This window comes from Capsella rubella, unplaced genomic scaffold, assembly GCF_000375325.1.
Source record: "Capsella rubella cultivar Monte Gargano unplaced genomic scaffold, Caprub1_0 scaffold_3, whole genome shotgun sequence".
Taxonomy (NCBI): domain Eukaryota; kingdom Viridiplantae; phylum Streptophyta; class Magnoliopsida; order Brassicales; family Brassicaceae; genus Capsella; species Capsella rubella.
Genome location: NW_006238921.1, coordinates 2,267,125 through 2,292,458, shown reverse-complemented (window position 1 = coordinate 2,292,458; position 25,334 = coordinate 2,267,125). Strand labels below are relative to the sequence as shown.

The following is a 25,334-nucleotide window of genomic DNA, read 5'->3' as shown; positions in this document are numbered from 1 at the left end:
TTAATATGACACGGAGACGACCAAATTACCAAACCCACACCGTTAAGATCAGATCTAAGCGTTAATTATTTTGACACAAGAATCCACAATGCTAGATATAAAAAGCCCATAATTCTACAGGCCCATCTAAACAAAGTCTGGACCTAATTTTCTCTAACGCTGGAAGGTTCTTGTTCGAAGGTCTTCATCAGAAGTCTACAAGGGTACCGTTGTGGCAGAGCATATTACCAGAAAACTCCACAGAATTCGTTATTGGAAGAGAGAGAGAGAGAGATGGCGGGTGACACAGGTTGGAGGAAGATCAAACTTTTATGTCCCTCCGTATCGAAGATTGTTGAGTGGGTTGCTTGGAACGACCAGAAACTAGACTTTAGAGCCATAGCCGCAGCGTTTGGGCTCGAACCGTCGACGGTGAAGCTCAATGGTCACTTCATAAGCAGAGGTATTGATCTAATGGCCACTTGCGTCACATGGCAGTCTTTGCTCGCTTTCTTCTCCGCTAAAGGCCTGTCTACTGGAAAACACGAAGCCGATGCCCTCCTCGTCCACGGCAAGCTCTCTAAACTCGGTACCAAAAGTGAGTTTCTTCCTTTGCTTTGACAAGAAAATTTCAATTCAAACTCTGTCTAAAAGTATATCTTATCTCCTGTTCCCAGGAGCACACTCTGATCCTCAGGAGGACTTGACCTGCGATGGTGATCTTGATCTAATCAAAACGAAGAAGTTGAAACTTAAGTATTCAGGTATGAACTGTTTTGTCACACCATGTAGTTTTAAGATTTATGTGTCTGAGTTTAATCTGTCTTTTCGGTTTCATCAGTAGGAGAATCTCTGATCTCTGAATGTAACAAGAGAAAGCTATTGTCTGATGATCCACACTCACACAAGAAACTAAAATTCATCATGGATGATAGTTTTTGTGGGAGCGGGAGCGCTTCTAAAACGCCCGTGACGTGCAGTTTCAAGAGTAATGAGGGTCTGAAGAGGAGAAGAGAAGATGATATGATTGCTTCTGCATTTTGTAAGAAGATAAGATGAGAAGGACAATGTAGAAATCGAGCATGTAATAGTTTTTTGTCTCTGAAGTTTTTGACTAAACGAGAATGTATAATTCTAACTCTAAGAGCAAATCTTACACGGTCCAAAATTACCTTGTCGATACACATATGGTACAACTGGCATTCTTTTTCAAAGTTTTAAGCCTACTTGTCCGTGGAAAAATATTGCCAAGCTGCAGCAGCTCCTGCAACTAATATGATTTTGAAAATAAGTTTACTAGACAAGAACGGAGATTTAGCTGCAGGCGACTCTGATGATGGTGCTTCAATTGGTCTCCCTCTAATCTTGGCCGTGAATCTTGATAATAACTGCTTTAGCCCACCTGTTTTCTTTCCTGCTGGAGAAAACAGAACAATCATAAATGTGTCATTAGAATCAAGGGTTACTCACACAACAATGGTGACTAACCTTGGCTTTTGAGAAACCTTTCTTCTTCACCGATTCGTCTACGTAAAACATTGAGCAATGATCCAAAATACAATGCGAAGATGGTGCATGTGATTGTGATTACATTGTAGGGCATGCTAAAATCAGGAGTTGTCAAAGGGACGAGCAATACTTCTGTGTAAGAACGAACTAAGGATTTTTCCTGCAATAGACCAGAAGAAACAATGAAAGTATTGTATTTAAATTAGGGGACAAAAGCAGAGGGGTATTAACTAAGAGTGTTGTGTTATATCAGTTCTCTACCTTAAAACTTGATATTAAGGGCGATTTGCTGAGTTCTTCTTGAAAATCTAAACTAGCATGATGATTGGGAAAGCTTATCAAAGCCGATGGAATGTCAAATCCTTGATTAGCATCAGGGGGATATTCATCTATATGTAGAAAACCCTGTTGAGCAATGTTCAGACCCAAATTAGTTCAACAAACAGTATTTAGGAACACGAGATCAATGTAGTTGACAATCAAATTATGCTAAGTGAATTGGAATGTAATGGAGAACGAAAGACCACCTTATCATATTCGATTGATATGGCTGCAGATTTCACTTCACATGGTAGTTCCAGCATTATCTCCAACATGCCAGATGACACCTTATCAGTAGATGGTGAGACATTGATCTTCTTTAAGACTTCACTGTCTGTCTTCAGTTGTTGATCCACAAAAATTTGTAAGGTATGATAGTAAACCTTAATATACCATGGGAAAATCTGGAAAACATTTGCTTTTATTGTACAGCGTCCATCAGTGAGTTCTCTGACAGGTGAACTCTCCTGCGATTCTGTCGCTTTTAACAAGATGGCTATTGCGCCCCTTTCGTTGCCACTCCCCATCAAAAAACGACTTGCGTGCAATGGAGCTTGTTGACATGACCACTTTGAGGGAACTTTCCAAGTAAGGCCAAGATCAAATGGCTCACTGTCACTAGCATTGTCAATATCAAAGATAAAGAGAAAACTGCTGCTTTCTCGAAGAACCCTGTCTGGCTTAAAGGACAATTCAAAATCTGCGTTCTTCCAGAGTTTGTGTGCTTCTATCTCTGTATCCACGTTCTTTGATTCCTGACCAAGACGACCCTCCAACTGAAGATACACATGACTTGAATTTGCAAGAACACATCTCCCAACTACTTTTCGCCCAAAGAGGGAGCTAAGGGACCAACTGGGTTGTATATTTGTTTCAATAGAAGTAGTATCAGGCTGAAGAACAACAGTAAGAGATTGCTCCAGCACTATGCCAGAACCCAATCCCTCTTGACCAGATTCAACCGTGGATAAATGCAATCTCTGAGAATGATAAAAGCCTCTGTAAACAGATGGCCTATTCATTAGTGCAGAAATGCCATCCTTGTCTCTACATGGAAGCAGTTTTAGCCATGGGGTCAAGTTCTCAGTACAAACAGCTTCACGTGGCAGTGAACCATACCTCAGCTTGTCTGAATTTGTCCCAAATCCCCATGTAGGAGCAGCATAAGAAGTGGAAGATTCAAGAAAGTTGATGGAAGCACAGAAAAGCCCTGAAAGTGCATGAGTTAAGTTCTTCCAAGAAGTGTCAACCTGAGACTGAGGAACATCAAACACAGCCCATAGCTCGACCCCAACGGGCTTTGCATTCATACTTGATAGAGGGTCAAATCCTCCCCAATGTTCATGGTTCCAACGACCCTGAGTAAAAGATAGTTCCATCTCCTTGACCCGGAATTTCTGAACCTGTTTCAGAATTCACATTTCAGAGATTACAGAAAACGAAAACACTTGCACGAGAACAGGTCACTAAACTCCACCTGATGGAAAATGAATATTGATACAAATGGCGTAACAAACTCGGGTTACTCTCATAAATTCAACATCACTGCTACTCAAAATCTCAAAATGAAGCTAATTTGAAACAGTTGGTACAAAATTTTAAATTAGAATTTTCCAACATAGATCAGAAAGAGCAAATTCGTGAAGACCTAATCACATCCAAGCTAAAATCTCCGGTTCCAGGGAAAACCGAATGAGCAAAAATTCCTCCTAATTTCTAAGAAACATTCCTCCCTGATATCTAATCTCAGTTCATATAATAGGAAAAACGAAGAGGTTATTTACCAACTGAGAAATAGCTTTTGGGAAGAGATGGTGATGGCGGCCATGGGAATTCGAGGGAGGAGCTCGGTTCTCGAAATGGAAGTGAGCTAAAACTTTTCGATCAGGCAAAGGCTTCAACAGCAATGCTTCGCTGAATTCTTCGACTTGTGTCGATCCAAAAGCGATCGCAAACAAAAACGATTGCAAAACTAACAAAGGGATCCAGGATCGAACAAGGCTAGCCATAATCAGATTCAGAGATAAACGCCGGAGTAGGTCACTGACTTGTAATTACCACGGATCGGGCATTACATGAGTATAACGCTGAGCTCCGGCGAAGAGCGATTAACGAATGAAGAAGTGATGACGAAAATCGAAATCGGGATAAAGTACTAGACGTGAGAGTTGTGCGAAACCAGTTTACTTTCCTCCGACTACATTATTCAAAGTTTTTGTTTGTGATTTTCGGTTTAGTCTGGTTTGCGCTCGGTTTAACTCGATTTTAGTTTTTTTTTTCTTTTCCTAATGGAGATTGTATGCGAGTGGGCTTCGTCTAGTTAATCCAGCAAAGACACTTAACACAAACTATACTTAATGAACTCAATTGCTATACTGACAAGGGATACTAGAACCTCTTTAAAAAACATCCACAAAAATACAAAGCAGAAAGACACAAACACATTGTGGTAAGATTTCTCCACTGTCCAAGATTGGAAAAACGTCACCGGTGTAACTCCTCTATCGACTCCACGTATACATAATACACACAAAACTATAGTATAAAATAGTGTATCACATAGAATTCCTTTAATAGTTATTTAGTTTCGATATTATATGTTACGTTTCTCCAGACTTTGCATCATATAACGATAATGACTATTTAACCGGGGACCTTCTTTTCCCAGAATACCCCTTAACGCCAACAATTAAAAAACAAAAAGCCGGAACCCGCCCACCACAATGAAAAGCTCCGCCACCACCACCACCACCCTGTGAAAAAACGATGACGTTTCTACTACTTCTGCTCTTCTCCTTTCTCTCCCCGGCCATCTTCTCCGCCGATTATATCCCCTCAACGTTGGACGGGCCCTTCGTTCCGGTGACGGTGCCGTTGGACACCTCTCTCCGGGGAAAAGCCATCGATTTGCCCGACACTGATCCCCGCGTCCGCCGTCGTGTCACCGGTTTCGAGCCCGAGCAGATTTCTATCTCCCTATCTTCCGATCACGATTCCATCTGGGTCTCTTGGATCACAGGTTCATTTTACTACCTTTAATCACTTTTTCTTTTTACTGAAATATTACGTGATCTTCCCTTATTAATTACGTGATTTCTAATCATTCTCTTCAATTTTATTCCATCTACTTATAAAAGAAAAAAAAAACAAAAACACTTCCTCTTAAAGAAGAGTGTTCTTTTATGTAATAATAAATGCTAGCTATATCTGACTGACATAAGAGGAAGAACCTTATCACTCTGTTTAGTTACTTCAACCAAAAGTTAGAATCTTATTATAACTCTGATGCAAGCTGATAAATAAATGACTTAGGTTTTTGCATTTAACGAACTAGTGTTTGTCTTTCAAAGGTGAGTACCAAATCGGAAAGAACGTGAAGCCATTAGATCCGACAAGTATCAACAGTATTGTCCAATTCGGGACATTGAGGCACTCACTGAGTCACGAAGCCAAAGGACATTCACTTGTTTATAGTCAACTTTATCCTTTCGATGGTCTCCTTAACTATACGTCTGGAATCATACACCATGTTCGCATTACAGGTTCTTCTGTTTTTTGTTTCTTCATCTTCATTTTAGCTTTTATAGATTGGAGTCTGAAACCAAGTACACTGTCTACTTACTATCGCAGGGCTGAAACCAAGTACTGTCTATTACTATCGATGTGGAGACCCATCAAGACACGCTATGAGTAAGATACACCATTTCAGGACAATGCCGGTTTCTACTCCCTTGAGTTATCCTGGTCGAATAGCGGTTGTGGGTGATCTTGGTCTCACTTATAACACAACGGATACAATTAGTCACTTGATTCATAATTCTCCGGATCTCGTTTTATTGATCGGCGATGTGAGTTATGCAAACTTGTATCTAACAAACGGGACTAGCTCTGATTGCTATTCTTGCTCTTTCCCCGAGACACCTATACATGAGACGTACCAGCCACGTTGGGACTATTGGGGTAGGTTTATGGAGGATCTGACTTCTAAAGTTCCTTTGATGGTGATTGAAGGGAACCATGAGATCGAAAAGCAAGCCGAGAACAGGACGTTTGAAGCTTATAGTTCAAGATTCGCTTTCCCTTTTAAAGAGAGCGGCTCGTCTTCCACGCTCTATTATTCTTTTAACGCTGGTGGGATTCACTTTATAATGCTCGGTGCCTACATTGCTTATGACAAATCAGGTTCAATATTCTCTAGCTCTGACCTCAGACAGTTTACATGTTTTCACTCGCATTTACAGATTTGATTTCTCTCTTTGTTTCATGCAGCGGAACAATATGAGTGGCTAAAGAAGGATTTGGCTAAAGTGGATAGATCGGTAACTCCATGGTTGGTAGCTTCTTGGCATCCACCTTGGTATAGTTCTTATACAGCGCATTACAGAGAAGCGGAATGCATGAAAGAAGCTTTAGAGGAACTACTTTATTCTCATGGTACCGACATTGTCTTCAACGGACATGTAAGACTCAACCCAAAAAGCTGTCTCTTATATTTCCCATTCAATTTCATATGATTGACCGTTCTGTTTTCTTGTGAATACTTATTTGTCCAGGTACATGCTTATGAACGGTCGAACAGAGTTTACAATTACGAACTAGACCCGTGTGGTCCAGTTTACATTGTGGTTGGTGATGGAGGTAACCGTGAAAAGATGGCGATTGAGCATGCTGATGAACCTGGTAAATGTCCTGACCCTTTAACCACGCCAGATCCAGTCATGGGTGGGTTTTGCGCTTGGAACTTCACCCCGTCTGGTAAATTCTGTTGGGATCGGCAACCTGATTATAGTGCCATGAGGGAAAGCAGCTTTGGCCATGGAATCCTAGAGGTACTGATTCAATTAACTCTTCAAACGCACCGAAACAGAGGTTAAGCTGAAGTAGTCTAATTAAAAAAAAGTATTAATCACAATGCAGATGAAGAACGAGACATGGGCACTATGGACATGGTATAGGAATCAAGACTCGTCTAGTCAAGTTGGAGATCAGATCTACATTGTTAGACAACCTGATGAATGTCCGCGTCTCAACCGCCTTGTAAACCATTGCTAAGCTCAAAGTTTAAACAGAGATGGTCTGATAAAAGATTTGGGACTTGTTTGACGATGTAACAGTTTCTCCCAAGGAAAATAAAAAGTTTCAAAATTTCACCAGAAATAAACAAAAAGTTTCAAAATTTGTTTCTAAAAGATCTCAAGGAACTCAACGACGAAGCTGCTGCAAACAGGACAATGGCCTTTCTGAGCCATAAGCTCTTTAGAACAGAGCTTACAAAACGTGTGACCACAAGGAGTGAAAGATGCGCCTTTGATTTTCACCATGCAAGCGCAGCAGCTAAGCTCTCCTTCTCCACCATCGTGACCATCTCCTTCTTCCTCGTAATTCTCATCTTCTTCGTCTTCTTCGTACTCTTCATCGTCATCCATGGCGTATCTTGATCCTGTTAACCCCATCTGTCGATCTGTCTCTTCCAACAGATCCATCAACGACATCGTTTGCTTCGGTGCAGAAGCTGACGATGATTTCTTCTCCTCTGTTTCTCCTGAATCGTCCTCTTCATTGTCGTCATCGTCATCTTCATCTTCGCTTCCTCCAGCCGCCGCAGCTTCCGCTTCCGCAGCTTCTTGAGCCGCAACCGCCTCTCTCGCCGACATCTGCCTCTCTTCCACGAACGTGACGATCGGATGACGGCGTCTCGTATCTTCTTCTCCGTCACTGTGATCTCTAACGGAATCGTGCCGTGATAACTGCGGTTTAAAGCTCCTAGACGGTGGTCCATCGCCTAAAATGTTGATGTCAGGTGAGTCGTCCGGGTTTTTACTCGACCCGACCCGCATTGAAGATCCGCGCGTGAACATAGCGCGTCCTGAAGAACCAGGTGGATCTGACATCGGAATGACGTTCACTAGTTCACGGATGTTAACGTTGGCTAAACCGGCGGATTGTGACCGGAACGCTGTTCCAAGGTGTTTGGGATTAGGGATAAGGATATCCGAAGCAGGGATAAGAAGAGACGAGGTCCAAGCAGAACCGGTTCGTTTGAGTCGGAGTTTCTCACGGAATATTTGCCACGTGGTACGATCTTTGTGCCCTTCTTTGGCGTATTCCTCACGTATGATATCGAAAAGCGTTTGGCTTGTTGGGTGGTGGGGCACAAGAGATTTTGATGGCAAAGGTGGTGGCGACGGTGGAGATGACGGTTGTATAATGATCTCGCCGCCAAGCACAGCGTCTAGACTTAGTCCGGCTAACGAGTTACTACGGCTCTTTAACGCCGACATTTAACTCCACGCATCGATATGTTGTTACCTCTTGCATCGAATTTTACAGACTAGGATTCATCGGATTTGCTTATTACCTTAATTTTTCCTTTTTCAAAACAGGACTTCTTCGGTATTCCGCAAAATGCAAATGGTAAAAAAAAAAAGAGGGAAGAAAATATTTGGGATTGCGTTTTAACTTTTTGATATTTAAACTTTGCTTCTATTTTTTTTTTGTTTACCACCTTAAATTGAAAGAAAATTTGTGGGCACAAGTGTAACAAAGAACGAGTCTTCAGGTAAATAAGTTTGATCTAAATTAAGGATAAATCTATAATTTTTTCGTGTAAAATAGAAAGTTTTTTTTTTCCAAATTTTATTTTATTTTTATGACTGATGTGATTTATCAAGTTTTAAAACAGGATTGGCCAGTTTTAATGAGATATGTTATTTGACACATGACTAAACAAAAAGTGTTGTATCCTCGAATATAGCGTGGTCGTATCATGTGATAGAATGGTGTAAAATGTAGAGTTTGGTTTTCCTGACAACTAGGTTATATCTAAAGACATAGAGAAACCTAACAAAAAGTCAATATGTCCGAGTGGTTAAGGAGACAGACTTGAAATCTGTTGGGCTTCGCCCGCGCAGGTTCGAACCCTGCTGTTGACGATATTTTTTCATTTTTTTTAACATGGTAACACAAATCCAACTCGATGTTTTCGTTACGCTCGGTTTCGCGCACATAACCTAGTACCTGAGATTCTCATACTTCAGCATGGAAATGCTGATAGAGGAGAAATAAATCAACGAACATTTTGGAGGCGACACGCACGTGATAGAAGTCGGAACTCAATAAATCAACTAAGTCAAAATTGCAGACAACAAAACCTCTTAATATAATAGTACCAGGACGGACCAAAACTTGAGGAAGCATTCAACAACGATAAACTGATAGATATCAATACTTGACGGGTGCAAGAACATCCAACTGTGATCCAAGCTTCTCCTCAGCAACCTTCTCGGCCTTAGCTCTGAGCTTGTTAAGTTGCTTCTTTCTCTCATAAACCACTTGAGCTCTTTCCTTTCTCTTGTTCTCCAGCTCCTGCTCATAATTATGAAACAAACATCAATTAACTCATGATCTCACCTCAACTTAACCATGTAAAGCATTTATGATATCTTAAAACAACACATTTATGTTCTTTGTCGCTTTTCTTGCCAACATTCAATCAGATTACGGACAGAAAGCTCCACATGAGTAGCACACAAGAGAAACTGACTGTGAAGTAAAACATACCTTGATGGTGTCGTAGTGGTTCCACCCGACTTCAGAAGAAAGGCGGCCCAACAGACAGTATTTGTGGCCCGCCTGCAGCCTCAAGACCCTGATCGAGGAGGAAGATTCACGTTTAAGAGATAGATACAAATTAAAGAAAGAGAATAACAGAACAAATGAAAATGAAAGAAGGGTAAAAGGACAAACTTGAGAGCATCAGGAATGACCATCTTCTTGATCTTGTCGTAAGGAGTAGGAACACCTTCAAAGACCTTCAAACGGGCAAGTGCATTAGCTCCACGCTTAGTCTTGTGAGGAATCATACTGCCATAAAAAACACAAGCTCAAGTAAGTTCGCTTCAAAATACTTTCAACAACAAATCCAATTGACATATTTCAGTTTCAATTTTGTCAAAAAGGTTTAACATTGTATAACCTACAAAGTCACAAAGTGGGATTCTAAATTGTCAGCTTGCGAGCATGTCAACTCTTATTCAAGATTCATATACTTTGCTCAAATACAAGTTACTTCACTGTATCATGTTTACATTAGCTACGTTACTCACAGTACCAATTTCATAAAATCGGAGCTAAAATCACTGTAGAAAATTTTGAAAAGAGAGATAGAGAGAGAGAGATGAAGGTACTAACCCGCGAACGGTACGCCAGAAGATCTTGGAGGGAGCACGAAAGTGAATAGGTCCGTGAGAAGGTTTAGTGTTCATACGCTTGCGAAGAAACCTCATATACTTCATCTTCTGGCGAACAAGTCCGCCTGAGAGACAAATCTCCTCGCACCGGACGACCACAACTTTCTGGCCATTGAGCAGCTCCTTTGCTGTAATTGAGGCCAAACGACCAAGCATGTGATGACGAGCATCAACCACGACGCGCTTTGCGCATATTCCTGATCCAGACACCATTTTCACTCAGCTCTGATCAGCCGCAAGTTCACTACTACTCCGGAGGGGTGATTAAGAGTGAGCAGCTTATTTCAAATTAGGGTTTTTGCTCCATTTTATTGGGCCGAAATAACTGGCCATTGGGTAATGTAGTCCAATATAATTAGGCCCATCAAAATATTGCAATAGTTTAAGTGCCAAGAGGTATATTTGGAAAATAATATAAACTATAGGGGTTCATTTGTGAAAGTAGTATACTGTATAAGGTGAAAATATGATACACTTATCACGTACGTGAGTGTTGTTTGGCAGATTGCAGACATGCGTGGATTCTTAGAAGTTGGAACTCATACGATAGGAACGATTAATGTCAATATGTCATGTCTGAGCAAGTCTCAAGTTTAAATAATCATACTCTCATATAAAAAAATATATTCTTACTCTTCTGAAAATGTATACTACGTCCGAGATAGCCGCCGGCAATCGAAAAGTTTTCAACTTATCGGAGCTTTCTCAGCATAGAAGCCGCCATGATTGTTGGCTCCTCATTGACGGGAAGGTCCCCAAGAAAATTATATCTTTAACTCCCTTTTTTGTTATGTGTCAAGTTTTGTAACAACTTTGTTTTATCGAGTTTCAGTTTGTGTTAATTGTACGTACTGTTAAAAAAAAGGTCTATAATGTAACAACTTTCTATACAAAACAACTACAAGTTGAAGCGGTAAAATTTTACGAAATAGTGTAAAAATGTAAGAAAAAACTGTACAAAAAAGGAGAGAGAAAATTTCTTAATACCGTTTTTGGTAAAGTTTTTGTGATTGGTAAAAATAAAAATTGTAATATTTGTAAAGTGTTTTGTCACCAATTAGAACCAATATTTCGGATAGTTTGATCATGTAAGCACAGTAAAGCTAGCGATAAAGTCGTGCATAGTTATGGTCTATGACTTGGGCAGTTGACAATATATTGATTTTTTTAATTGTATTTGTTTTTTAAAACAACTTCAAATATTGAAAGAGAGTTAATAATATGCATGCAAAAAAAAAAAATTCATCAAGGAAAAGTATAGTAATAGAAACAAAAAAAGGAAAAAAAAATATAATAATCAGAAATAACATGACTATATTATAAATTAGAAAATATTGGAAAAACATAGTAATAATTTGATAAGCACACTATTAAGTTAAAAATATTTAAGTTTAATTTTTGTAAAGTGGAGATGGAAAAAATATATTGATCATAGTGTTAGTGGAGGAGTTTAAACGTTATACATACTAATAGATACTCCATCTTTCATGTTTTGTTACTTAAAATAAATATATAATTTTTGTTTTTTTCTCCTAAAAAATTTGTTATACTTGCTCAATGGCCACATTATCTATCTATTTATGAAAAGAAGAATTGAAGAGAACTGTTAAATAGGCTCGAAAGATACAAAACGGTAAGCCCAGTAATTGGCCCATAATAGAAGACATCGTCACTTTCGCAGCGCTTGGTGGTTCTCCAATTCCGTGTCGAAATCTTGTTAGGGTCAGACGATCTAAAGCCGATCGCTGTAGAATCAGTCTCGTGCTGCGCAGTTTCTTCAGCGTTCTCTCACTTGAGGTAGTCTTCTTGCTCTAATTATCATTGATCGATGTTAATGTAGAATTTTAGCTCATATATATGTTCAATGGTGACTTGATCCAGATCTTTCAGATTTTCAGAATAAGGGTTGGAATTCACTTACCTGGAGAGGGACTCTTTCTTCCTTCACTGAATATCTTCACCTGGTAAGACCGTCTTTGCTCGAGAAGAATTGGAAAAGCTTTTAAGTTATCGAAAATAAGAAACTTTGAATCGGAGAGGCTTGATATTGACGAGATCTGTGTTGGTGATCCCAAAGAAGATACAGTATTGCAGAAGTTATCAATTTCGAAAGATCACTGCAGAAAGCTACCGATTTTCAAGAGGCGGATCTGTCCAGGTCGGCACTGTGAAAGTGACTACACTAGTTTATTTCAGAGGATATGAAGCTTCCGTGAACGAATCTGATTCTAGGTACTCATTGAAGAGAATCTGGGGTTGTATTGATCTGATCCTGTTTGGCAACTGGTGCTTAAGTTATAATCAATAATGGGTACGGAGTATCCAAATTTCCCAGCTAGACCTGCATCCTCTCCATTCGCATCTGCTCCCCCACCAGGGATTCCCCCTCAATCCGGTGGACCACCCACCGGATCAGAGGCTGTTGGCTTTAGACCTTTTCCTCCATCTGCATCCCAACCTACAAGACCTTTCACACCATCTGCTCCTCCTCCAGCTCCACCTGTGGGTGGGATGAGGCCTGGCCAACCTTCTCCTTTTGTTTCTCAGATTCCAGGGAGTAGACCTCCACCGCCGTCAGCTAATTCCTTTTCTTCAACAGCATATGGTCCTCCAGGTGGTACCCCTTTTCAGCGTTTTCCATCTCCGCCATTCCCGACTACACAGAACCCTCCTCAGGGTCCACCACCACCTCAAACTCTTGCTGGTCACTTCTCCCCTCCGATGTCTCTTCGCCCACAGCAACCGATGGCTCCTGCCATGGGACCTCCTCCACAAAGTATGACATCTGGGCTACCTGGAGCAAATGTTTCCCCCCCTGCTGCAGATTTTCATATGGCTGCCAGGCCTGGTTTTCAACAGCCGATGCCTCCATCTTATCCTGGTGTGGGAGGTTCACAGCCATCTTTTCCTGGTTATCCAAGCAAGCAGGTCTTACAGGCTCCTCCGATGCCATTCCAGACATCTCAGGGTCCTCCAGGACCCCCGCCAGTCTCATCGTATCCTCCTCAGACAGGAGGTTTTGCTCAGCGCCCAAATATGCCAGCACAGCAGAATCTGCATCCAAGCTATGCACCTCCTTCCAGTAACGTTCAAGGCTTGGTTGAAGATTTCAACTCGCTATCTCTTTCATCTATTCCTGGATCGATAGAGCCAGGACTTGATCATAAATCATTCCCAAGGCCATTGGATGGTGACGTGGAGCCAAATTCATTTGCTGAAATGTACCCTATGAATTGCCATTCTAGATATCTTCGACTGACGACTAGTGCTATACCGAATTCCCAGTCTCTGGCTTCGAGGTGGCATTTACCTCTAGGAGCAGTGGTTTGTCCACTTGCAGAGACTCCTGAAGGGGTTAGTTTCTTTATTGTTAATAAGAATGTCATCTAGATTTTTTCTTGTTTTTATTATGTGGAACTCTTTTACTGTGCAACATATAACTTCGCCTGTTTTTTTTTTTGTTGCAAATTTTCATTTATCTGCTCAGGAGGAAGTACCACTTATTGATTTTGGCTCAACTGGCATCATCCGCTGCAGAAGGTGCCGTACCTATGTGAATCCTTATGTGACTTTTACAGATTCTGGAAGAAAGTGGCGGTGTAATATCTGTGCTATGCTTAATGATGGTAATTTTCCCAATTTCAAGGATTGATTTGGTGGACAAAGGTGCTATAGAACATAGTTTCTGGTTGAAAATTCCTTGTAAATGGTGTTGCACTTTCTTTCTCTTTGATGTTTCTGAAAAAGTTTTTTTGTTCTGTCTAATCTGTTTGTGCTGAAGTTATCTGTTGTGTTTTTTCTCTGGTTTTTCTTGATAGCGAACGGCTATTTGATCACTATTCTTAGTAGAATTATAGTAAATGAATCTGGTGAAAGCTACAAGGAACTGTTCTTGGTGTTATGAATAAACATAATGGAATGTCCTCTTTTCTCTTTCTTTTAATCATTTGTTCGTTGGTGCTATTTCTTCTATACTCTCAGCCATATGCTTATAAGATGATTATTCATAGTTATGAGTTAAATTTCTTGTTCAGTGCCTGGTGAATACTTCTCACATTTGGATGCTAGTGGCCGAAGAATGGATATGGATCAACGACCTGAGCTGACAAAGGGAAGTGTTGAAATCATAGCTCCAACTGAATACATGGTTCGGCCTCCGATGCCACCTATCTACTTCTTCCTCATTGATGTTTCAATTTCAGCTACTAAAAGTGGGATGCTTGAGGTAAGCATGATCGATTTGGAAACAGTTTTTCCACTTTATAATTTTGCTGAACATCAACGTTATTGTTCCATAGTTAGTAAAAAGATAATTTGTGTGTGATTTTATACGTCTAGACCTCTCCTGTTTCTTTGTCTAGCCTAGATGCTCTCTCTTTTAGATGGAAGCTTTCCTGAATGTAGATTATACTCTGACAATTCTGTTCCTTTCGCAGGTTGTTGCTGAGACAATTAAGTCTTGTTTGGATAACCTGCCTGGTTATCCTAGAACTCAAATTGGATTTATTACTTATGACAGCACTTTACATTTTTACAACATGAAGGTAAGAGAATTATGAATACAAGGAAACTTTTGTTTTGAAATTCTTAGCTTCCATCATTTATTTTGTGGACCTTGGCAATGCAGTCATCTTTGAGCCAGCCGCAGATGATGGTTGTATCAGATCTGGATGATATATTTGTCCCATTGCCAGATGATCTCCTTGTCAATCTATCTGAATCTAGAACTGTCGTGGAAGCCTTTTTGGACAGTCTACCTTTGATGTTTCAAGATAATGTCAATGTGGAATCAGCTTTTGGTCCGGCTCTCAGAGCGGCATTTATGGTTATGGTTAGTTACTATACTGCCATGTGAACATAATTATCACTTAAGTCATTTGATTCTTAAGCGTCCTATCTGGATCATTATCTGAAATTTGGATCAGTCTGTTGAGTGTTGACTCTGTTTCTCTATCTATTCCAGAACCAACTTGGGGGCAAGTTGCTAATTTTCCAGAACTCATTACCTTCTCTTGGTGCTGGGCGGCTAAAGTTGCGGGGAGATGATCCTCGTGTCTATGGAACTGACAAAGAATATGCATTAAGGCTAGCTGAAGACCCCTTCTATAAGCAAATGGCTGCTGATTGTACCAAGTTCCAGATAGGGATTAATGTTTATGCATTCAGTGATAAGTACACTGATATTGCCTCCTTAGGTATGTGAACGTTATGGTTATCACTTATCAGTTGATGTTTAATTCAGGTGTTTGGAGTGATGGGTGATAGTTAGCGGTGCTTTCTCCCTCCTTGAATATTGCTGTTCTAAAAGATAAGCATGTTACTATAATTATTTGGTTTCTGTAGGGACTCTAGCAAAATACACTGGAGGGCAGGTGTACTATTATCCAGGTTTCCAATCATCTGTTCATGGAGATAAGTTAAGACACGAGCTGGCTAGAGACCTTACAAGGGAAACTGCTTGGGAGGCAGTTATGCGTATAAGATGTGGAAAAGGTTTAATAGTTTATTATGGAATATTTATTTTGCTACCTACTATGTCAATCGTTGCTAAATACAGTGGTCTGCTACATGTGATCTTATATATTTTTCCATGCAGGAATCCGTTTCTCGTCCTACCATGGGAACTTCATGCTAAGGTCTACTGACCTGCTGGCTCTTCCTGCCGTTGACTGTGACAAGGCGTATGCAATGCAGCTATCTCTGGAAGAGACACTGCTAACAACCCAAACTGTGTACTTCCAAGTCGCTTTGCTGTATCCTTGAATAGTTGATATTTTAATCATACTTGAGTAAAAAATTAATTTTTCAGCTGGTACAACGCATCATGTGCCTTTTAGTAATCCTTAACAGAACTAAGATATACTGCTTCTTGCGGAGAGAGACGTATAAGGGTACACACATCTGTTGCACCAGTGGTTACAGATCTTGGGGAGATGTATAGACAAGCAGACACTGGTGCCATTGTCTCTTTATATGCTAGATTAGGTAGGCTACATTCAAGTTTTTTTTTTTTTTTCTGATATATCATATGTTATTTTTGATACTATTTAATGACTAATTAAATTCTGCAGCAATTGAGAAATCTTTGTCTGCAAAATTGGATGATGCGCGGAATGCAATACAGCAAAAGATTGTTAAAGCCCTCAAAGAATATCGTAATCTTCACGCGGTGCAGCATCGGTTGGGATCCAGATTAATATATCCGGAGTCTCTGAAGTTCTTGCCATTGTACGGATTGGCAATTATTAAGTCCACTCCTCTTCAAGGTGGCCCTGCTGATGCTTCTCTTGATGAGCGCTGTGCGGCAGGCTTCACCATGATGGCTCTGCCTGTCAAAAAGCTATTGAAGCTTTTGTATCCCAATTTATTTCGTGTTGACGAATGGCTCTTAAAGGTTCTTATCTCTATCTCAGTGTCCATTATCAAACATTAGTTTTCAAGACGTAAACGATTTATGAATTCACATGTTTGCAGCCATCAGCAGACCACGATGACTTGAAGGACGTATTAAAGAGGTTGCCTCTGGCTGCAGAGTGTTTGGATTCTAGAGGCCTTTACATTTATGATGATGGTTTTCGGTTAGTTTTGTGGTTTGGCCGGATGCTTTCACCTGACATTGCGAAAAATCTTCTTGGGGATGACTTTGCAGCAGAGCTCTCAAGGGTATGTATTATTATCCACATGCAACCTTTACATATTAATAGATGAAGAGGGATTACATACAGTGATTATATGTGCATCACTAGTATTTGTCACGATGCTTGTTCCTTGCTTTTTATATTTCTAAAACATCACATTCTATGTGAAACCCGTGTCTTACTTTTGTGTGGGGTCTCTTAGGTTACCTTTCAAGAGCAAGGGAATGGGATGTCAAAGAAGCTAATGAGTTTGGTAAAGAAACTGAGGGAGAATGATCCTTCATATCACCCCATGTGTTTTCTAGTGAGACAAGGAGAACAACCCCGAGAAGGCTTTTTTCTCCTTAGAAATCTCATTGAGGACCAGATGGGCGGTTCGAGTGGTTATGTTGATTGGATATTGCAACTTCACCGCCAAATTCAACAAAACTAAGGTAGCTCAGAGTGGTAAGGAAACAAACTTTCATTCCATACTGTAACACGTCTAATACATGCCGAATCATGTTCGAAGGATCTTATGAAGCGGTTTTAATTTCAGACAAGTCGTGTGCCAGGACGCACCTTTTTGTAACCATTAAAGAAGTCTTGAGCTCAAAATCTTCAACTGAAGCAGGAACATGACAGCCAGCTTCCTTGAGCCATAATGTGTTTTGGAAAAAGAAGCGCAACTTTGGATTTATCTTCATTTGTTTTCTATATAGAGACCTTTTTCTCAAGTCTAGGCTTTTATTTGCCTAACCAGAATGGTTTTTTTTTGTCCGTAAGATTAGTCGTTTTTCAATCTTTTTTTTTTCTTTTTTTTCTTGTTGTTGTGCGTCTGTGGTAGATTTTATTTTGTGGGAGGTATCAGTTCATGAATCTGGCTTAAATAGGGTTATTACCAAGAAGATGGCTTCTGTTAAAAATTAAAATATTGTTATGATTGGTGTGAAAACCTTTCATTGAAACGTGTATGTGATTAATAAGGGTAATAGATAGCATTTTGTTATATGTATGAACTTTGACCGAATACTTATCTTTGGCTTTGCGGGAAAGCAACTAGACTTATAATAAATGCGGGAAAAAAGCGATTTTGGTCGGTCGGTTGAACCGGGACGGTTAAAGTAGGACAAAAAGACGTGTCAATATGTCATTGGGTGGGTCATTCTAGAAGGTTACAGAATAAAGACTGTCGTCGTTGGCTAATACGACGTCGTGGAAGAATCTTCGAATTTCCCAAATCGCTTTGCCTTTATAAACCTTCCTCTGAACCATTGCTATCCAAGAAAGCTTTCAGATTTGCGCATATCGGCAATTTGTTCCGACCTTGCATACATACAGCGATTTTGTTTCGTACGTGATCATCTCCCTCGTTTATCGCAATCAGTTTTTTTGACCAATTTTATGTGTTCCCGATTTAGGCATCGTGGTTTCTAGATTTGATTATTCCTAGATTTGGATATTCTATTTGCGGATGCTAGATGCTTTTATTGTTTTCTACGGAATCGTTTCTTGATTTGTTCTTCAAGTTTTGGAATTCTTATTTGCGGAAACTTATTTTGTTCGGAATCATTCTGGTAGCTCAGGTCGTAGATCTATTCGATTGTGAAGCTTATTTTTGTTTTGAATTTACAGGTAGTTATCTTGTTCCAAGGATTTTAAGAGTTTTGTACTCGAAAAATGGCTGAGGTATGATATGACTTATTTTTTATATATATGGTTTGTGGAGTTAATTATGTTGTTTAGTTTGATTAAAATCTGTGATATGGCAGGAAGCGCACAAGGTTACGTTGAATGTCTATGATCTAAGCCAAGGCTTAGCACGCCAGCTCTCGCAGTCACTTTTGGGAAAGGTTATCGAAGGTGTATGGTGAGTAATCTCTGGCACATGTTTGCTCATTGTTTTCAATTGGTTTTGAGTGTGAATTCATTATCTTATCTAGGCCAGATTTCATCAAAGCTTTGAATTTTTTCTTGGGTTGTACTGCTTCTACTCCATAGGTTTAGTATCTAACTGTTGAAAGTGGTTGCAATTAACCCAGTTTAGATATCTTGGCATGTTGTATTGTATGAGTTAAGAATCCAAGAGTAGTTTGAATGTATCCAAGCTTCTGCAATGGAGTATGGTTTCTTTTATCCTCCTCAATGTTGCTGTTTCTCTTATCCCAGGCATACAGGAATAGTTGTTTATGGAAATGAGTACTTTTTTGGAGGAGGAATACAGCATCTCCCTGTTGGAAGAACTCCATATGGAGCACCAATTCGAACTATAGAGTTGGGTCTATCACATGTTCCTAAAGACGTTTTTGAGATGTATTTGGAAGAAATCAGTCCTCGTTACACCGCTGAATCTTACAATTTACTTACTCACAACTGCAACAACTTCAGCAACGAGCTCTCTCAGTTTTTGGTGGGTAAAGGGATTCCAGACTACATTCTTCAGCTTCCCAATGACGTTCTTAACAGCCCCATGGGTGGTCTTATAAGTAAGTCTCTGTAAACTCGTGCCACCTTACTTGGTCCCGGTTTCCCAGCTCTCTAACTGATCTAACTTCCATCTCCCCTTTTTGCAGTGCCTATGTTACAAGGCCTCGAAACAACTCTGAAAGCAGGTGCTGTTCCTCAAGTTCCACAGTTTAGGCCACAGCCACAGCCACAGCCTTTTGGAGCTTTTACTAAAGATGAAGGTCCAAAATTTGAGAAAGCTTCTAAGCCTGAGGAAGCAAATACCTCGGCTGCAACTGAAAAAGTGCCACCTGTTGTTCCACCGTCAGCTAGTGAAGAGAAGGTGAAAGGGGACCCGTTGGGTGATGCTAGGACCAAGATTCAAGAAGAGATTACTCGTGAATTTGCAGCTTTGATGGCACAAGGCACACTACGTGCAAGTGAAGCAGCTGCTATGGCGACAAAAAGAGTTATGCAAAAATACGGACATCTTAATGTAACTGCTTAGTCAAATAACAGAGATGAAACAGTTTATTTTTATTGTATTGAAATTGAGTCAGAATCTTGAACGATTTATTACTATTTTCCCACCTATATTTCTCGTATATCATGCTCGATGATTTACATAGTAAACAGTAATCACCACCAAAAAAGGTGTAAAAGTGGAAAACAAGAGAGAAAAAAAGATAAAAATAATAGTGGCTATTGAATTTGGAAAAACTAAGACACTACAATCTCTGAAGAATCTACTCTAACGCTATCCGTAACAATCTGAGGAGGATCTGTGAACGACGTCCCGGGTTCCAACTCAATAGCAGTCTCTTTGGACCTGCAAAACATCTCTGAAGGAATATTGATTCCTGCAAAGCCAACCATTACAGCTGCAGCACCAATGTAGTCTGTGAAGCTTGGCTTGTTCCCTGATAAGCTGTCTACAATAGCTGCCAATGGAACCTGAATGGTTAGCCCAGCTGTTGCCACTGTGGTCGTTGTCAGTAGTACTGCTTTTGCCCATAGGTAGTCACTAAGCACATTATCTAACAAACCTGAAATTCCAAAACACGCATCAAGTCGTTCAAATCAGCATCCCAACATCAAATCCTAATTTACTACTTGCGCATCAGATCCAGTTGTTGTATGAATTACAGAGATTTATTGACCATAGCTTCAAGGGAAAATAGATAGCTAAAATATGGTATGGGGTTTGCATACCTTTGCCAACAACTAGACCAAATTGTTTCAAGGTTAGTGTATTGAAGCGTTCTCGCTTTGTGAAGTTGAGGATTAGAGCAGGAGGAAGGAAAATGAAGAAATTGAAGAGACCCAGAAACCCAAGGAACTGAGCCATACTGACCCGACCGTTTCTTTCATCATCATCAGGAAGCTTTTTGCGTATAAGAGTGATGTAGACAGCATATAGCGCCGCTGAGATCAGTGAAAGAATATCTCCCAAAAGAGGGTTTTTAGCTGTTGCACTAGAGTTGGATTCTGAGTCACCCATACTTACAATTATGGTCCCAGACATACAAAGAAGAACACTGAAGAGTTTCAACCATGTGAACTTCTCGCCTAAGAACATTAGTGACACAAGAAAGGTGAAAAGGCTTGACGCACTGCTTAAGATGGTATTTGACTGCAATTCACAAAAATGAATTAAAAAAAAAAACTTGAGCGAAGGCATAAAAGTAGATTCAGAATGAGCAACAAATGGCCCATCTTAAATGGGGTTTGCAATATGTTCTTACCGTAACTGTTGTGTACTTGAGAGAGACATTAAAAGTAAGCTGTGCCAAAAACCAAAACGGACAAATCATAAGGCTAACTTTAGCAACTCGCATCCGTGTCCAACGTCCCTTCTCATCTAACCCCTTGCTACAGATGACACCGGCTTCACCACTAACACTGACACTAGCATCAATCTCAAGCTGTATATTTTCCAATGCAGATTCAATTCCATCACCACCAACCTCACTAACCCCTTCCTCTCTCACGACAAGCCCTGGACTCTCAGATGCATCTGATTTCACACCTGGAACATCTTGTCCAAGCAAAACAGCCGTCTCTGATTCGACCAGTTCCATTAAATGCGACCTTTTGTTTCTCCAAAACAATAAACTCCCATATGCATCTTCAAGATATCGACCGATCTCAAAAAGGGGGAGATAAACAACGAACAATGAATTACAAATGAAAGTGATCAAGAAGGGAGAAACACCAGCATCCACCACAGACTGGACTACAAAACTGGCTGCAATCCAAATTGTGGCAACGGCAAGTAGGTATATCAACCCCAATACCCATCTCCAAGCTTTACTTGACATCTCTTCAAATTCCAATTTTGGAAAGAATATCTAAAAAAAACAGAACTTGAGCTCACCGATTGAGATCAATGTTGCATTAAAACCGCCAATGCTTCAATACCCATGATTCTAAGATCTCTTGCACCGTCTAATTTCCCAGAGATAACAAAAAGCTCAAAACGAGAACGACCTAGCCTACGCAAATGATCGAGAAACAGGACGCTTGGTGAGAAGATTATTAGTACCTTCACACCGACAGATAATGAGATCGGAGTCAAACGGTTCAATCAATGGCGATTCAAAAGCAAAATCAGATACTTATTTACCAAACGAAACAACAACAAAAAATTCTGGTGAAATCAGAGAAACAGCGCCAAGGAGAGAGCGAGAGAGAAGAGAAGAGAAGAGAGAGAGATTTGGTTGATGTTTGAGCTTCAATATGGGCTTTTTATAGGCCCATTACTGACCGAATTATGTTGAAAAGCCTCTTATTAGGTCTGACTTTTTGTTATAAAAAGGTGCTTCCTTGTTGCGTTTGTTTTCTACTATTTGGATTTCAGGTTTTATCAGGACTTGTGGTAGTTTCGCTTAGTCTTCGTTACGTCAAAGTCTCAATACAATCTCAATCTCGACCATGCTTCCTCGTCAAAACATGGCTCTGGTTAATGATTGGACCAGTCTTCAACAGGCTCTAGACATGATACAACGAATCCTAGCTCCACGAAACTTGGTTTATATACCAACAGAGCTAAAGATGAAGGTACTAGAGTCACTTCCTGGCGTGGATATCGCTAGGGTTTCTTGCGTTTGCTCAGAGTTCCAGAACCTGGCTTCAGACAATGACGTGTGGAAGCAAAAGTGCTTGGAAGAGTTTGCTGATTTTGTGACCGAAGAAGCGGAACTAATAGATGATATTGTTGATTGGAAGGCTAAGTTTGTTGAGTACTGGAGGCGAAATAGCCAAAAAGAAGGAACAAGCCGGAGGAGATCAGTACCAAGTTGCAACCCATTTACACCTAGAGGTTGGGGTAGCAGACCTAGCGGTTCTGGCTCCACCGCTATGGTTCGTAGCCTATGGTGATGATGATGTAGCTAGCGTTGCTTTACTCTCTTGCGTTACACGTCTTTGTTTTTTCTTTTTCGTTTACAGGGTTTTTCTTTATATGTTCTTTGGATTTTTGTTTTATATGGATTGGTTTTTTTTTTTTTTTTTTACTTTGTGTTGCTATTTAAGCTCATTCGTGGACACCAAAGCTATAATTATGAATCGTTTTGACTAAACACGAGAGAACCCGAAAATTTTGTGAAACTTGAAACAAAGAATAAGAATTCTCGAGCTCTGTATGCAAACTCAGCTGGAATGGAATATACAGATTCAAATAAAACAGAATATAACGAAGAAAGAAAGGGTAACAATTTCTATCACTATCTTTTCTGAAACTGGAATTGAAAAGCCAACAAAATAAGAAGAAAAACAACCAAACCCAAAATTAAAATCAAGAAGAAGACAAAAAAAAAGGTGTAAAACATTGAAAATCAAGAAGCACTTGGGTTCCGGGAATGTGCTCTTGAAGCAACTCCCCACTCCATAGCCTCAGCCACGGCTCTTTCCCGTTCTTCCGCCGCTGCTGGATCCTCAGCGGACGTCTCATCTGACGGCTGAGGAGGAATATCATCGTAGTGTGGAACAGAGAGAGAGCCGTCAGGAGCGGTTCCTAAGAAACCGAGAGCGGTTACCACGTCGCTCATGAGTGGCCGTACCGTTGCCTCTTCTTGTAAACACATTGCTGCCACTGCCACTGCCTGGTTCAGAGCTTTCTCCGGGAACACTCCCTCCAGACTCGGATCCGCTAACTCTGGGAATCTACTCGGTTCTTTGAACACCGGTTGTGCCTAACCACACCATCATTTTTAGTGTGAAGCAATTGATGAAGACAAAGAGGTATTCATCTAAATCTTTAAAAGAGAAAAAGACTCACCCAAGTCACTAGATTCTGTTCTGCTTTGGGTCTGGTAGTATCAATAACTCTTCTTCCAGTTATCAACTCCAACAACACAACTCCGAAGCTATAAACATCGGATTTAGTAGTTAACTGACCGGTTCTCTGATACTCTGGAGCACAATATCCGTAAGTTCCCATAACTCTAGAAGACACATGTTGTTTGTCCCCGACAGGACCTAGCTTTGCCAGACCGAAATCAGATAACTTGGCGTTGAATTCACTGTCTAGAAGGATATTAGCTGCCTTGAGATCTCTGTAGATCACCGGAGGATTTGCCTTGTCATGCAGGTATTCAAGACCCTTGGCAGCTCCTAGAGCGATTCTAATCCTCGTGTCCCAGTCCAACGGTACTTGGTCTGGTGTTAGTTCTGTAAGCATTCATTTTGAAGAAACAATTAAAAGAGTGAGGATAATATAGCAAAGTCAAGTCAATGCATATCCTTTAGTTTCGTAATTTTACCAAGGAGATGATCTTCTAGAGAGCCACGAGGCATGTACTCGTAGACGAGAAGTCTCTGATCTCCATCAGCACAATAGCCAATGAGATTCACAAGATGCTTGTGATGCAACAAACTTAACATCAAGACCTCTACGATGAACTCTTTGTTCCCTTGAAGTCCATTTCTATCTAATTGCTTCACTGCCACAACCTGAATCCAAAAAACCATTTTAAGAAATCCTTAATCAAGAGACTTGTTATATAGAAACGTAGAAGCAGAGACCATGAATGCTTATATCATGTACCATATGAGAGAGATAGACTAGTGTTAAAACTAAACTCGAAAGAAGATGTTAAAATTAGTACAAACCATGCCGGTTTTCTCGATTTTTCCCTTGTAAACCCTTCCAAAACCGCCTTCGCCGATGAGACATTCTTGTCTGAAATTCTTGGTCGCAGTAGCAAGCTCCCTGAAGGTGAATGTTTGAGCAGCGATGTTGTTTGTCACTTCTTTGTTTTCATCATTGTTCTTGTTCTGCTCATTTCCAGTCTTTGGATTCTCTGTACGCAAAAATACAAAGATTACTGAATATAGTCTTACCTATATAAGACTATGTAAAAGTTATTATGGATATTCTGAACTTACCAGGGTGTGTTTTATTGATGTCTCTACCGGTCATCAACTCACCATTTCTCCGGCAGTTGTTGTCTGAATCTTTCGGAGTTTTTTTCTTTTCATGGAAATAGAAACATGAAAAGCAATTCATTTCTTCTCTATTCCCTTGCAAAGAACAAAATCTCAAGGAAACTTCAATCTCTCTCTCTCTTTTTTTTTTTCTTTCTTTCTTGTTATCAGAGATTTATATGAACAAGACTTTTTTTTCTTCCAGAAACAGCAGCGATTCTGCAGAATTGAATTCAAACTCCCAAAGAAACTTGTACAAAAACAGAGTCCTTGTTAATAAATGGATCTTGTTCGAATCGTTTAATTCAACAAAGGCCTGCGTTGACAAGGAGAGAAAAAAAAAAGCAACAACTTCAGATGAAAAATATCAACAAGAAAAAGGTGGGTTGGTTGAGAAAAAGCAGAACAAACCTTTGAATGAAACCTTCGTAGAACAATGGTTGTCCACTTTCCCAAGAAACCCTTAGGGTTTTTTCAGGTGGAGATGTTATTCCTTTACGTCAAAGATGTAACAAAACCCAGATCAAGAAAAATGAACACACCAAAAACCGTCGGGATACGAAGCGCGGAAGAGTCTCCTAAAATCCTGGATGGAGAAAACTGGATTTTTATTTTTTTTCAGGTTTAGGTTTCTGAATTTTTTTCTTAATATAGACAAATTAAACTAGTACTGTTTATCATAATAATTAAAATATGCAAGATGGGTTCCAATATCTTATCAGTTATCATTGTTCTCATGTTTGTGTGCCTCACATTTCCCTAAAGTTTTTTGGTGTGAAATTTATAT

At 40.1% G+C, this 25,334-nt stretch overlaps 9 protein-coding genes and 1 non-coding gene across 14 annotated transcripts; 5 read left to right on the top strand and 5 right to left on the bottom strand.

Annotated features, from left to right (window-relative positions):
• The first annotated feature begins 16 nt into the window (after positions 1 to 16).
• Positions 17 to 1,038, top strand: LOC17890767. The gene is made up of 3 exons (XM_006299417.2): positions 17 to 577; positions 657 to 743; positions 821 to 1,038. The coding sequence occupies exons 1-3, from the start codon at positions 274 to 276 to the stop codon at positions 1,036 to 1,038; spliced, it is 609 nt and encodes a 202-aa protein (XP_006299479.1). The 5' UTR covers positions 17 to 273.
• On the bottom strand, positions 922 to 3,976 carry LOC17893624 (GPI transamidase component PIG-T). 3 transcript variants are annotated; one of them, XR_002834624.1, is made up of 6 exons: positions 3,594 to 3,976; positions 2,016 to 3,212; positions 1,750 to 1,893; positions 1,468 to 1,648; positions 1,152 to 1,396; positions 922 to 1,012 (listed from the first exon to the last, which is right to left on the bottom strand). XR_002834624.1 is itself a non-coding variant. In XM_023785988.1 (5 exons), the coding sequence occupies exons 1-5, from the start codon at positions 3,816 to 3,818 to the stop codon at positions 1,203 to 1,205; spliced, it is 1,941 nt and encodes a 646-aa protein (XP_023641756.1). In that variant the 5' UTR covers positions 3,819 to 3,976; the 3' UTR covers positions 1,087 to 1,202. The 3 variants fall into 3 exon arrangements, 2 of the variants coding, with proteins under 2 accessions (XP_023641756.1, XP_023641757.1); XM_023785988.1 differs by lacking the exon at positions 922 to 1,012 and having other exon boundaries at positions 1,087 to 1,396; XM_023785989.1 differs by lacking the exon at positions 922 to 1,012 and having other exon boundaries at positions 1,087 to 1,393.
• Positions 3,977 to 4,273: 297 nt separating this feature from the next.
• LOC17893666 (purple acid phosphatase 15) lies at positions 4,274 to 6,959 on the top strand. Its single transcript, XM_006297348.2, has 6 exons — positions 4,274 to 4,828; positions 5,160 to 5,351; positions 5,440 to 5,991; positions 6,079 to 6,269; positions 6,363 to 6,638; positions 6,727 to 6,959. The coding sequence occupies exons 1-6, from the start codon at positions 4,576 to 4,578 to the stop codon at positions 6,859 to 6,861; spliced, it is 1,599 nt and encodes a 532-aa protein (XP_006297410.1). The 5' UTR covers positions 4,274 to 4,575; the 3' UTR covers positions 6,862 to 6,959.
• Positions 6,931 to 8,393, bottom strand: LOC17893376 (E3 ubiquitin-protein ligase RNF34). The gene has a single exon (XM_006296702.2). It carries the CDS (start codon positions 8,088 to 8,090, stop codon positions 6,993 to 6,995), a length of 1,098 nt encoding a protein of 365 aa, XP_006296764.1. The 5' UTR covers positions 8,091 to 8,393; the 3' UTR covers positions 6,931 to 6,992.
• A 266-nt stretch (positions 8,394 to 8,659) lies between these two features.
• On the top strand, positions 8,660 to 8,741 carry TRNAS-UGA. The gene has a single exon. It is a non-coding gene; the product is annotated as a tRNA-Ser (tRNA).
• A 164-nt stretch (positions 8,742 to 8,905) lies between these two features.
• On the bottom strand, positions 8,906 to 10,335 carry LOC17890740 (60S ribosomal protein L13a-1). Its single transcript, XM_006298505.2, has 4 exons — positions 10,000 to 10,335; positions 9,556 to 9,672; positions 9,370 to 9,457; positions 8,906 to 9,174 (listed from the first exon to the last, which is right to left on the bottom strand). The coding sequence occupies exons 1-4, from the start codon at positions 10,269 to 10,271 to the stop codon at positions 9,031 to 9,033; spliced, it is 621 nt and encodes a 206-aa protein (XP_006298567.1). The 5' UTR covers positions 10,272 to 10,335; the 3' UTR covers positions 8,906 to 9,030.
• Positions 10,336 to 11,720: 1,385 nt separating this feature from the next.
• On the top strand, positions 11,721 to 17,690 carry LOC17890985 (protein transport protein Sec24-like At3g07100). Of its 3 annotated transcripts, none has more exons than XM_023785864.1 (14): positions 11,721 to 11,855; positions 11,957 to 13,412; positions 13,546 to 13,684; positions 14,093 to 14,283; positions 14,495 to 14,602; positions 14,686 to 14,889; positions 15,022 to 15,253; positions 15,402 to 15,551; positions 15,655 to 15,811; positions 15,916 to 16,043; positions 16,130 to 16,452; positions 16,533 to 16,721; positions 16,899 to 17,143; positions 17,235 to 17,690. In XM_023785864.1, exons 2-13 carry the CDS (start codon positions 12,366 to 12,368, stop codon positions 17,127 to 17,129), a joined length of 3,099 nt encoding a protein of 1,032 aa, XP_023641632.1. In that variant the 5' UTR covers positions 11,721 to 11,855; positions 11,957 to 12,365; the 3' UTR covers positions 17,130 to 17,143; positions 17,235 to 17,690. The 3 variants fall into 3 exon arrangements, with proteins under 3 accessions (XP_023641632.1, XP_023641631.1, XP_023641630.1); XM_023785863.1 differs by having other exon boundaries at positions 11,949 to 13,412; XM_023785862.1 differs by having other exon boundaries at positions 11,940 to 13,412.
• Positions 17,691 to 17,930: 240 nt separating this feature from the next.
• LOC17891544 (desumoylating isopeptidase 1) lies at positions 17,931 to 19,725 on the top strand. The gene is made up of 5 exons (XM_006298271.2): positions 17,931 to 18,028; positions 18,311 to 18,364; positions 18,448 to 18,545; positions 18,845 to 19,161; positions 19,249 to 19,725. Exons 2-5 carry the CDS (start codon positions 18,356 to 18,358, stop codon positions 19,626 to 19,628), a joined length of 804 nt encoding a protein of 267 aa, XP_006298333.1. The 5' UTR covers positions 17,931 to 18,028; positions 18,311 to 18,355; the 3' UTR covers positions 19,629 to 19,725.
• LOC17891287 (uncharacterized vacuolar membrane protein YML018C) lies at positions 19,675 to 21,812 on the bottom strand. The gene is made up of 3 exons (XM_023785865.1): positions 20,866 to 21,812; positions 20,333 to 20,753; positions 19,675 to 20,166 (listed from the first exon to the last, which is right to left on the bottom strand). The coding sequence occupies exons 1-3, from the start codon at positions 21,439 to 21,441 to the stop codon at positions 19,841 to 19,843; spliced, it is 1,323 nt and encodes a 440-aa protein (XP_023641633.1). The 5' UTR covers positions 21,442 to 21,812; the 3' UTR covers positions 19,675 to 19,840.
• A 934-nt stretch (positions 21,813 to 22,746) lies between these two features.
• Positions 22,747 to 25,059, bottom strand: LOC17892796 (probable serine/threonine-protein kinase PBL26). Its single transcript, XM_006299036.2, has 6 exons — positions 24,959 to 25,059; positions 24,509 to 24,863; positions 24,233 to 24,423; positions 23,884 to 24,073; positions 23,400 to 23,791; positions 22,747 to 23,313 (listed from the first exon to the last, which is right to left on the bottom strand). Exons 2-6 carry the CDS (start codon positions 24,627 to 24,629, stop codon positions 22,957 to 22,959), a joined length of 1,251 nt encoding a protein of 416 aa, XP_006299098.1. The 5' UTR covers positions 24,630 to 24,863; positions 24,959 to 25,059; the 3' UTR covers positions 22,747 to 22,956.
• Between the last annotated feature and the right edge of the window lie 275 nt (positions 25,060 to 25,334).

What these genes read in the sequence shown, in the direction of transcription:
- LOC17893666 (XM_006297348.2), top strand. Translation starts at nt 4,576, where the DNA reads ATGACGTTTCTACTACTTCTGCTCTTCTCCTTTCTCTCCCCGGCCATC. An exon ending in ACACCATGTTCGCATTACAG is followed by an intron (nt 5,352 to 5,439) that starts GTTCTTCTGTTT and finishes TTACTATCGCAG; the next exon opens with GGCTGAAACCAAGTACTGTC. An exon ending in ACATTGTCTTCAACGGACAT is followed by an intron (nt 6,270 to 6,362) that starts GTAAGACTCAAC and finishes TTATTTGTCCAG; the next exon opens with GTACATGCTTATGAACGGTC.
- LOC17890985 (XM_023785864.1), top strand. Translation starts at nt 12,366, where the DNA reads ATGGGTACGGAGTATCCAAATTTCCCAGCTAGACCTGCATCCTCTCCA. An exon ending in CACTGATATTGCCTCCTTAG is followed by an intron (nt 15,254 to 15,401) that starts GTATGTGAACGT and finishes TGGTTTCTGTAG; the next exon opens with GGACTCTAGCAAAATACACT. An exon ending in TTGACGAATGGCTCTTAAAG is followed by an intron (nt 16,453 to 16,532) that starts GTTCTTATCTCT and finishes ACATGTTTGCAG; the next exon opens with CCATCAGCAGACCACGATGA.
- LOC17890767 (XM_006299417.2), top strand. Translation starts at nt 274, where the DNA reads ATGGCGGGTGACACAGGTTGGAGGAAGATCAAACTTTTATGTCCCTCC. An exon ending in CTCTAAACTCGGTACCAAAA is followed by an intron (nt 578 to 656) that starts GTGAGTTTCTTC and finishes TCCTGTTCCCAG; the next exon opens with GAGCACACTCTGATCCTCAG. An exon ending in GTTGAAACTTAAGTATTCAG is followed by an intron (nt 744 to 820) that starts GTATGAACTGTT and finishes CGGTTTCATCAG; the next exon opens with TAGGAGAATCTCTGATCTCT.
- LOC17893624 (XM_023785988.1), bottom strand. Translation starts at nt 3,818, where the DNA reads ATGGCTAGCCTTGTTCGATCCTGGATCCCTTTGTTAGTTTTGCAATCG. An exon ending in TATCAATCGAATATGATAAG is followed by an intron (nt 1,894 to 2,015) that starts GTGGTCTTTCGT and finishes ATTGCTCAACAG; the next exon opens with GGTTTTCTACATATAGATGA. An exon ending in CCTTAATATCAAGTTTTAAG is followed by an intron (nt 1,649 to 1,749) that starts GTAGAGAACTGA and finishes GGTCTATTGCAG; the next exon opens with GAAAAATCCTTAGTTCGTTC.
- LOC17891287 (XM_023785865.1), bottom strand. Translation starts at nt 21,441, where the DNA reads ATGTCAAGTAAAGCTTGGAGATGGGTATTGGGGTTGATATACCTACTT. An exon ending in TCAAGTACACAACAGTTACG is followed by an intron (nt 20,754 to 20,865) that starts GTAAGAACATAT and finishes TGTGAATTGCAG; the next exon opens with TCAAATACCATCTTAAGCAG. An exon ending in TGGTCTAGTTGTTGGCAAAG is followed by an intron (nt 20,167 to 20,332) that starts GTATGCAAACCC and finishes TTGGAATTTCAG; the next exon opens with GTTTGTTAGATAATGTGCTT.
- LOC17893376 (XM_006296702.2), bottom strand. Translation starts at nt 8,090, where the DNA reads ATGTCGGCGTTAAAGAGCCGTAGTAACTCGTTAGCCGGACTAAGTCTA.
- LOC17891544 (XM_006298271.2), top strand. An exon ending in AAGGTTATCGAAGGTGTATG is followed by an intron (nt 18,546 to 18,844) that starts GTGAGTAATCTC and finishes CTCTTATCCCAG; the next exon opens with GCATACAGGAATAGTTGTTT. An exon ending in CCCCATGGGTGGTCTTATAA is followed by an intron (nt 19,162 to 19,248) that starts GTAAGTCTCTGT and finishes CCCTTTTTGCAG; the next exon opens with TGCCTATGTTACAAGGCCTC.
- LOC17892796 (XM_006299036.2), bottom strand. Translation starts at nt 24,629, where the DNA reads ATGAATTGCTTTTCATGTTTCTATTTCCATGAAAAGAAAAAAACTCCG. An exon ending in AAATCGAGAAAACCGGCATG is followed by an intron (nt 24,074 to 24,232) that starts GTTTGTACTAAT and finishes TTTTGGATTCAG; the next exon opens with GTTGTGGCAGTGAAGCAATT. An exon ending in AACAGAATCTAGTGACTTGG is followed by an intron (nt 23,314 to 23,399) that starts GTGAGTCTTTTT and finishes TGGTGTGGTTAG; the next exon opens with GCACAACCGGTGTTCAAAGA.
- LOC17890740 (XM_006298505.2), bottom strand. Translation starts at nt 10,271, where the DNA reads ATGGTGTCTGGATCAGGAATATGCGCAAAGCGCGTCGTGGTTGATGCT. An exon ending in TTCTGGCGTACCGTTCGCGG is followed by an intron (nt 9,673 to 9,999) that starts GTTAGTACCTTC and finishes TTTTTATGGCAG; the next exon opens with TATGATTCCTCACAAGACTA. An exon ending in GTCATTCCTGATGCTCTCAA is followed by an intron (nt 9,458 to 9,555) that starts GTTTGTCCTTTT and finishes CTCCTCGATCAG; the next exon opens with GGTCTTGAGGCTGCAGGCGG.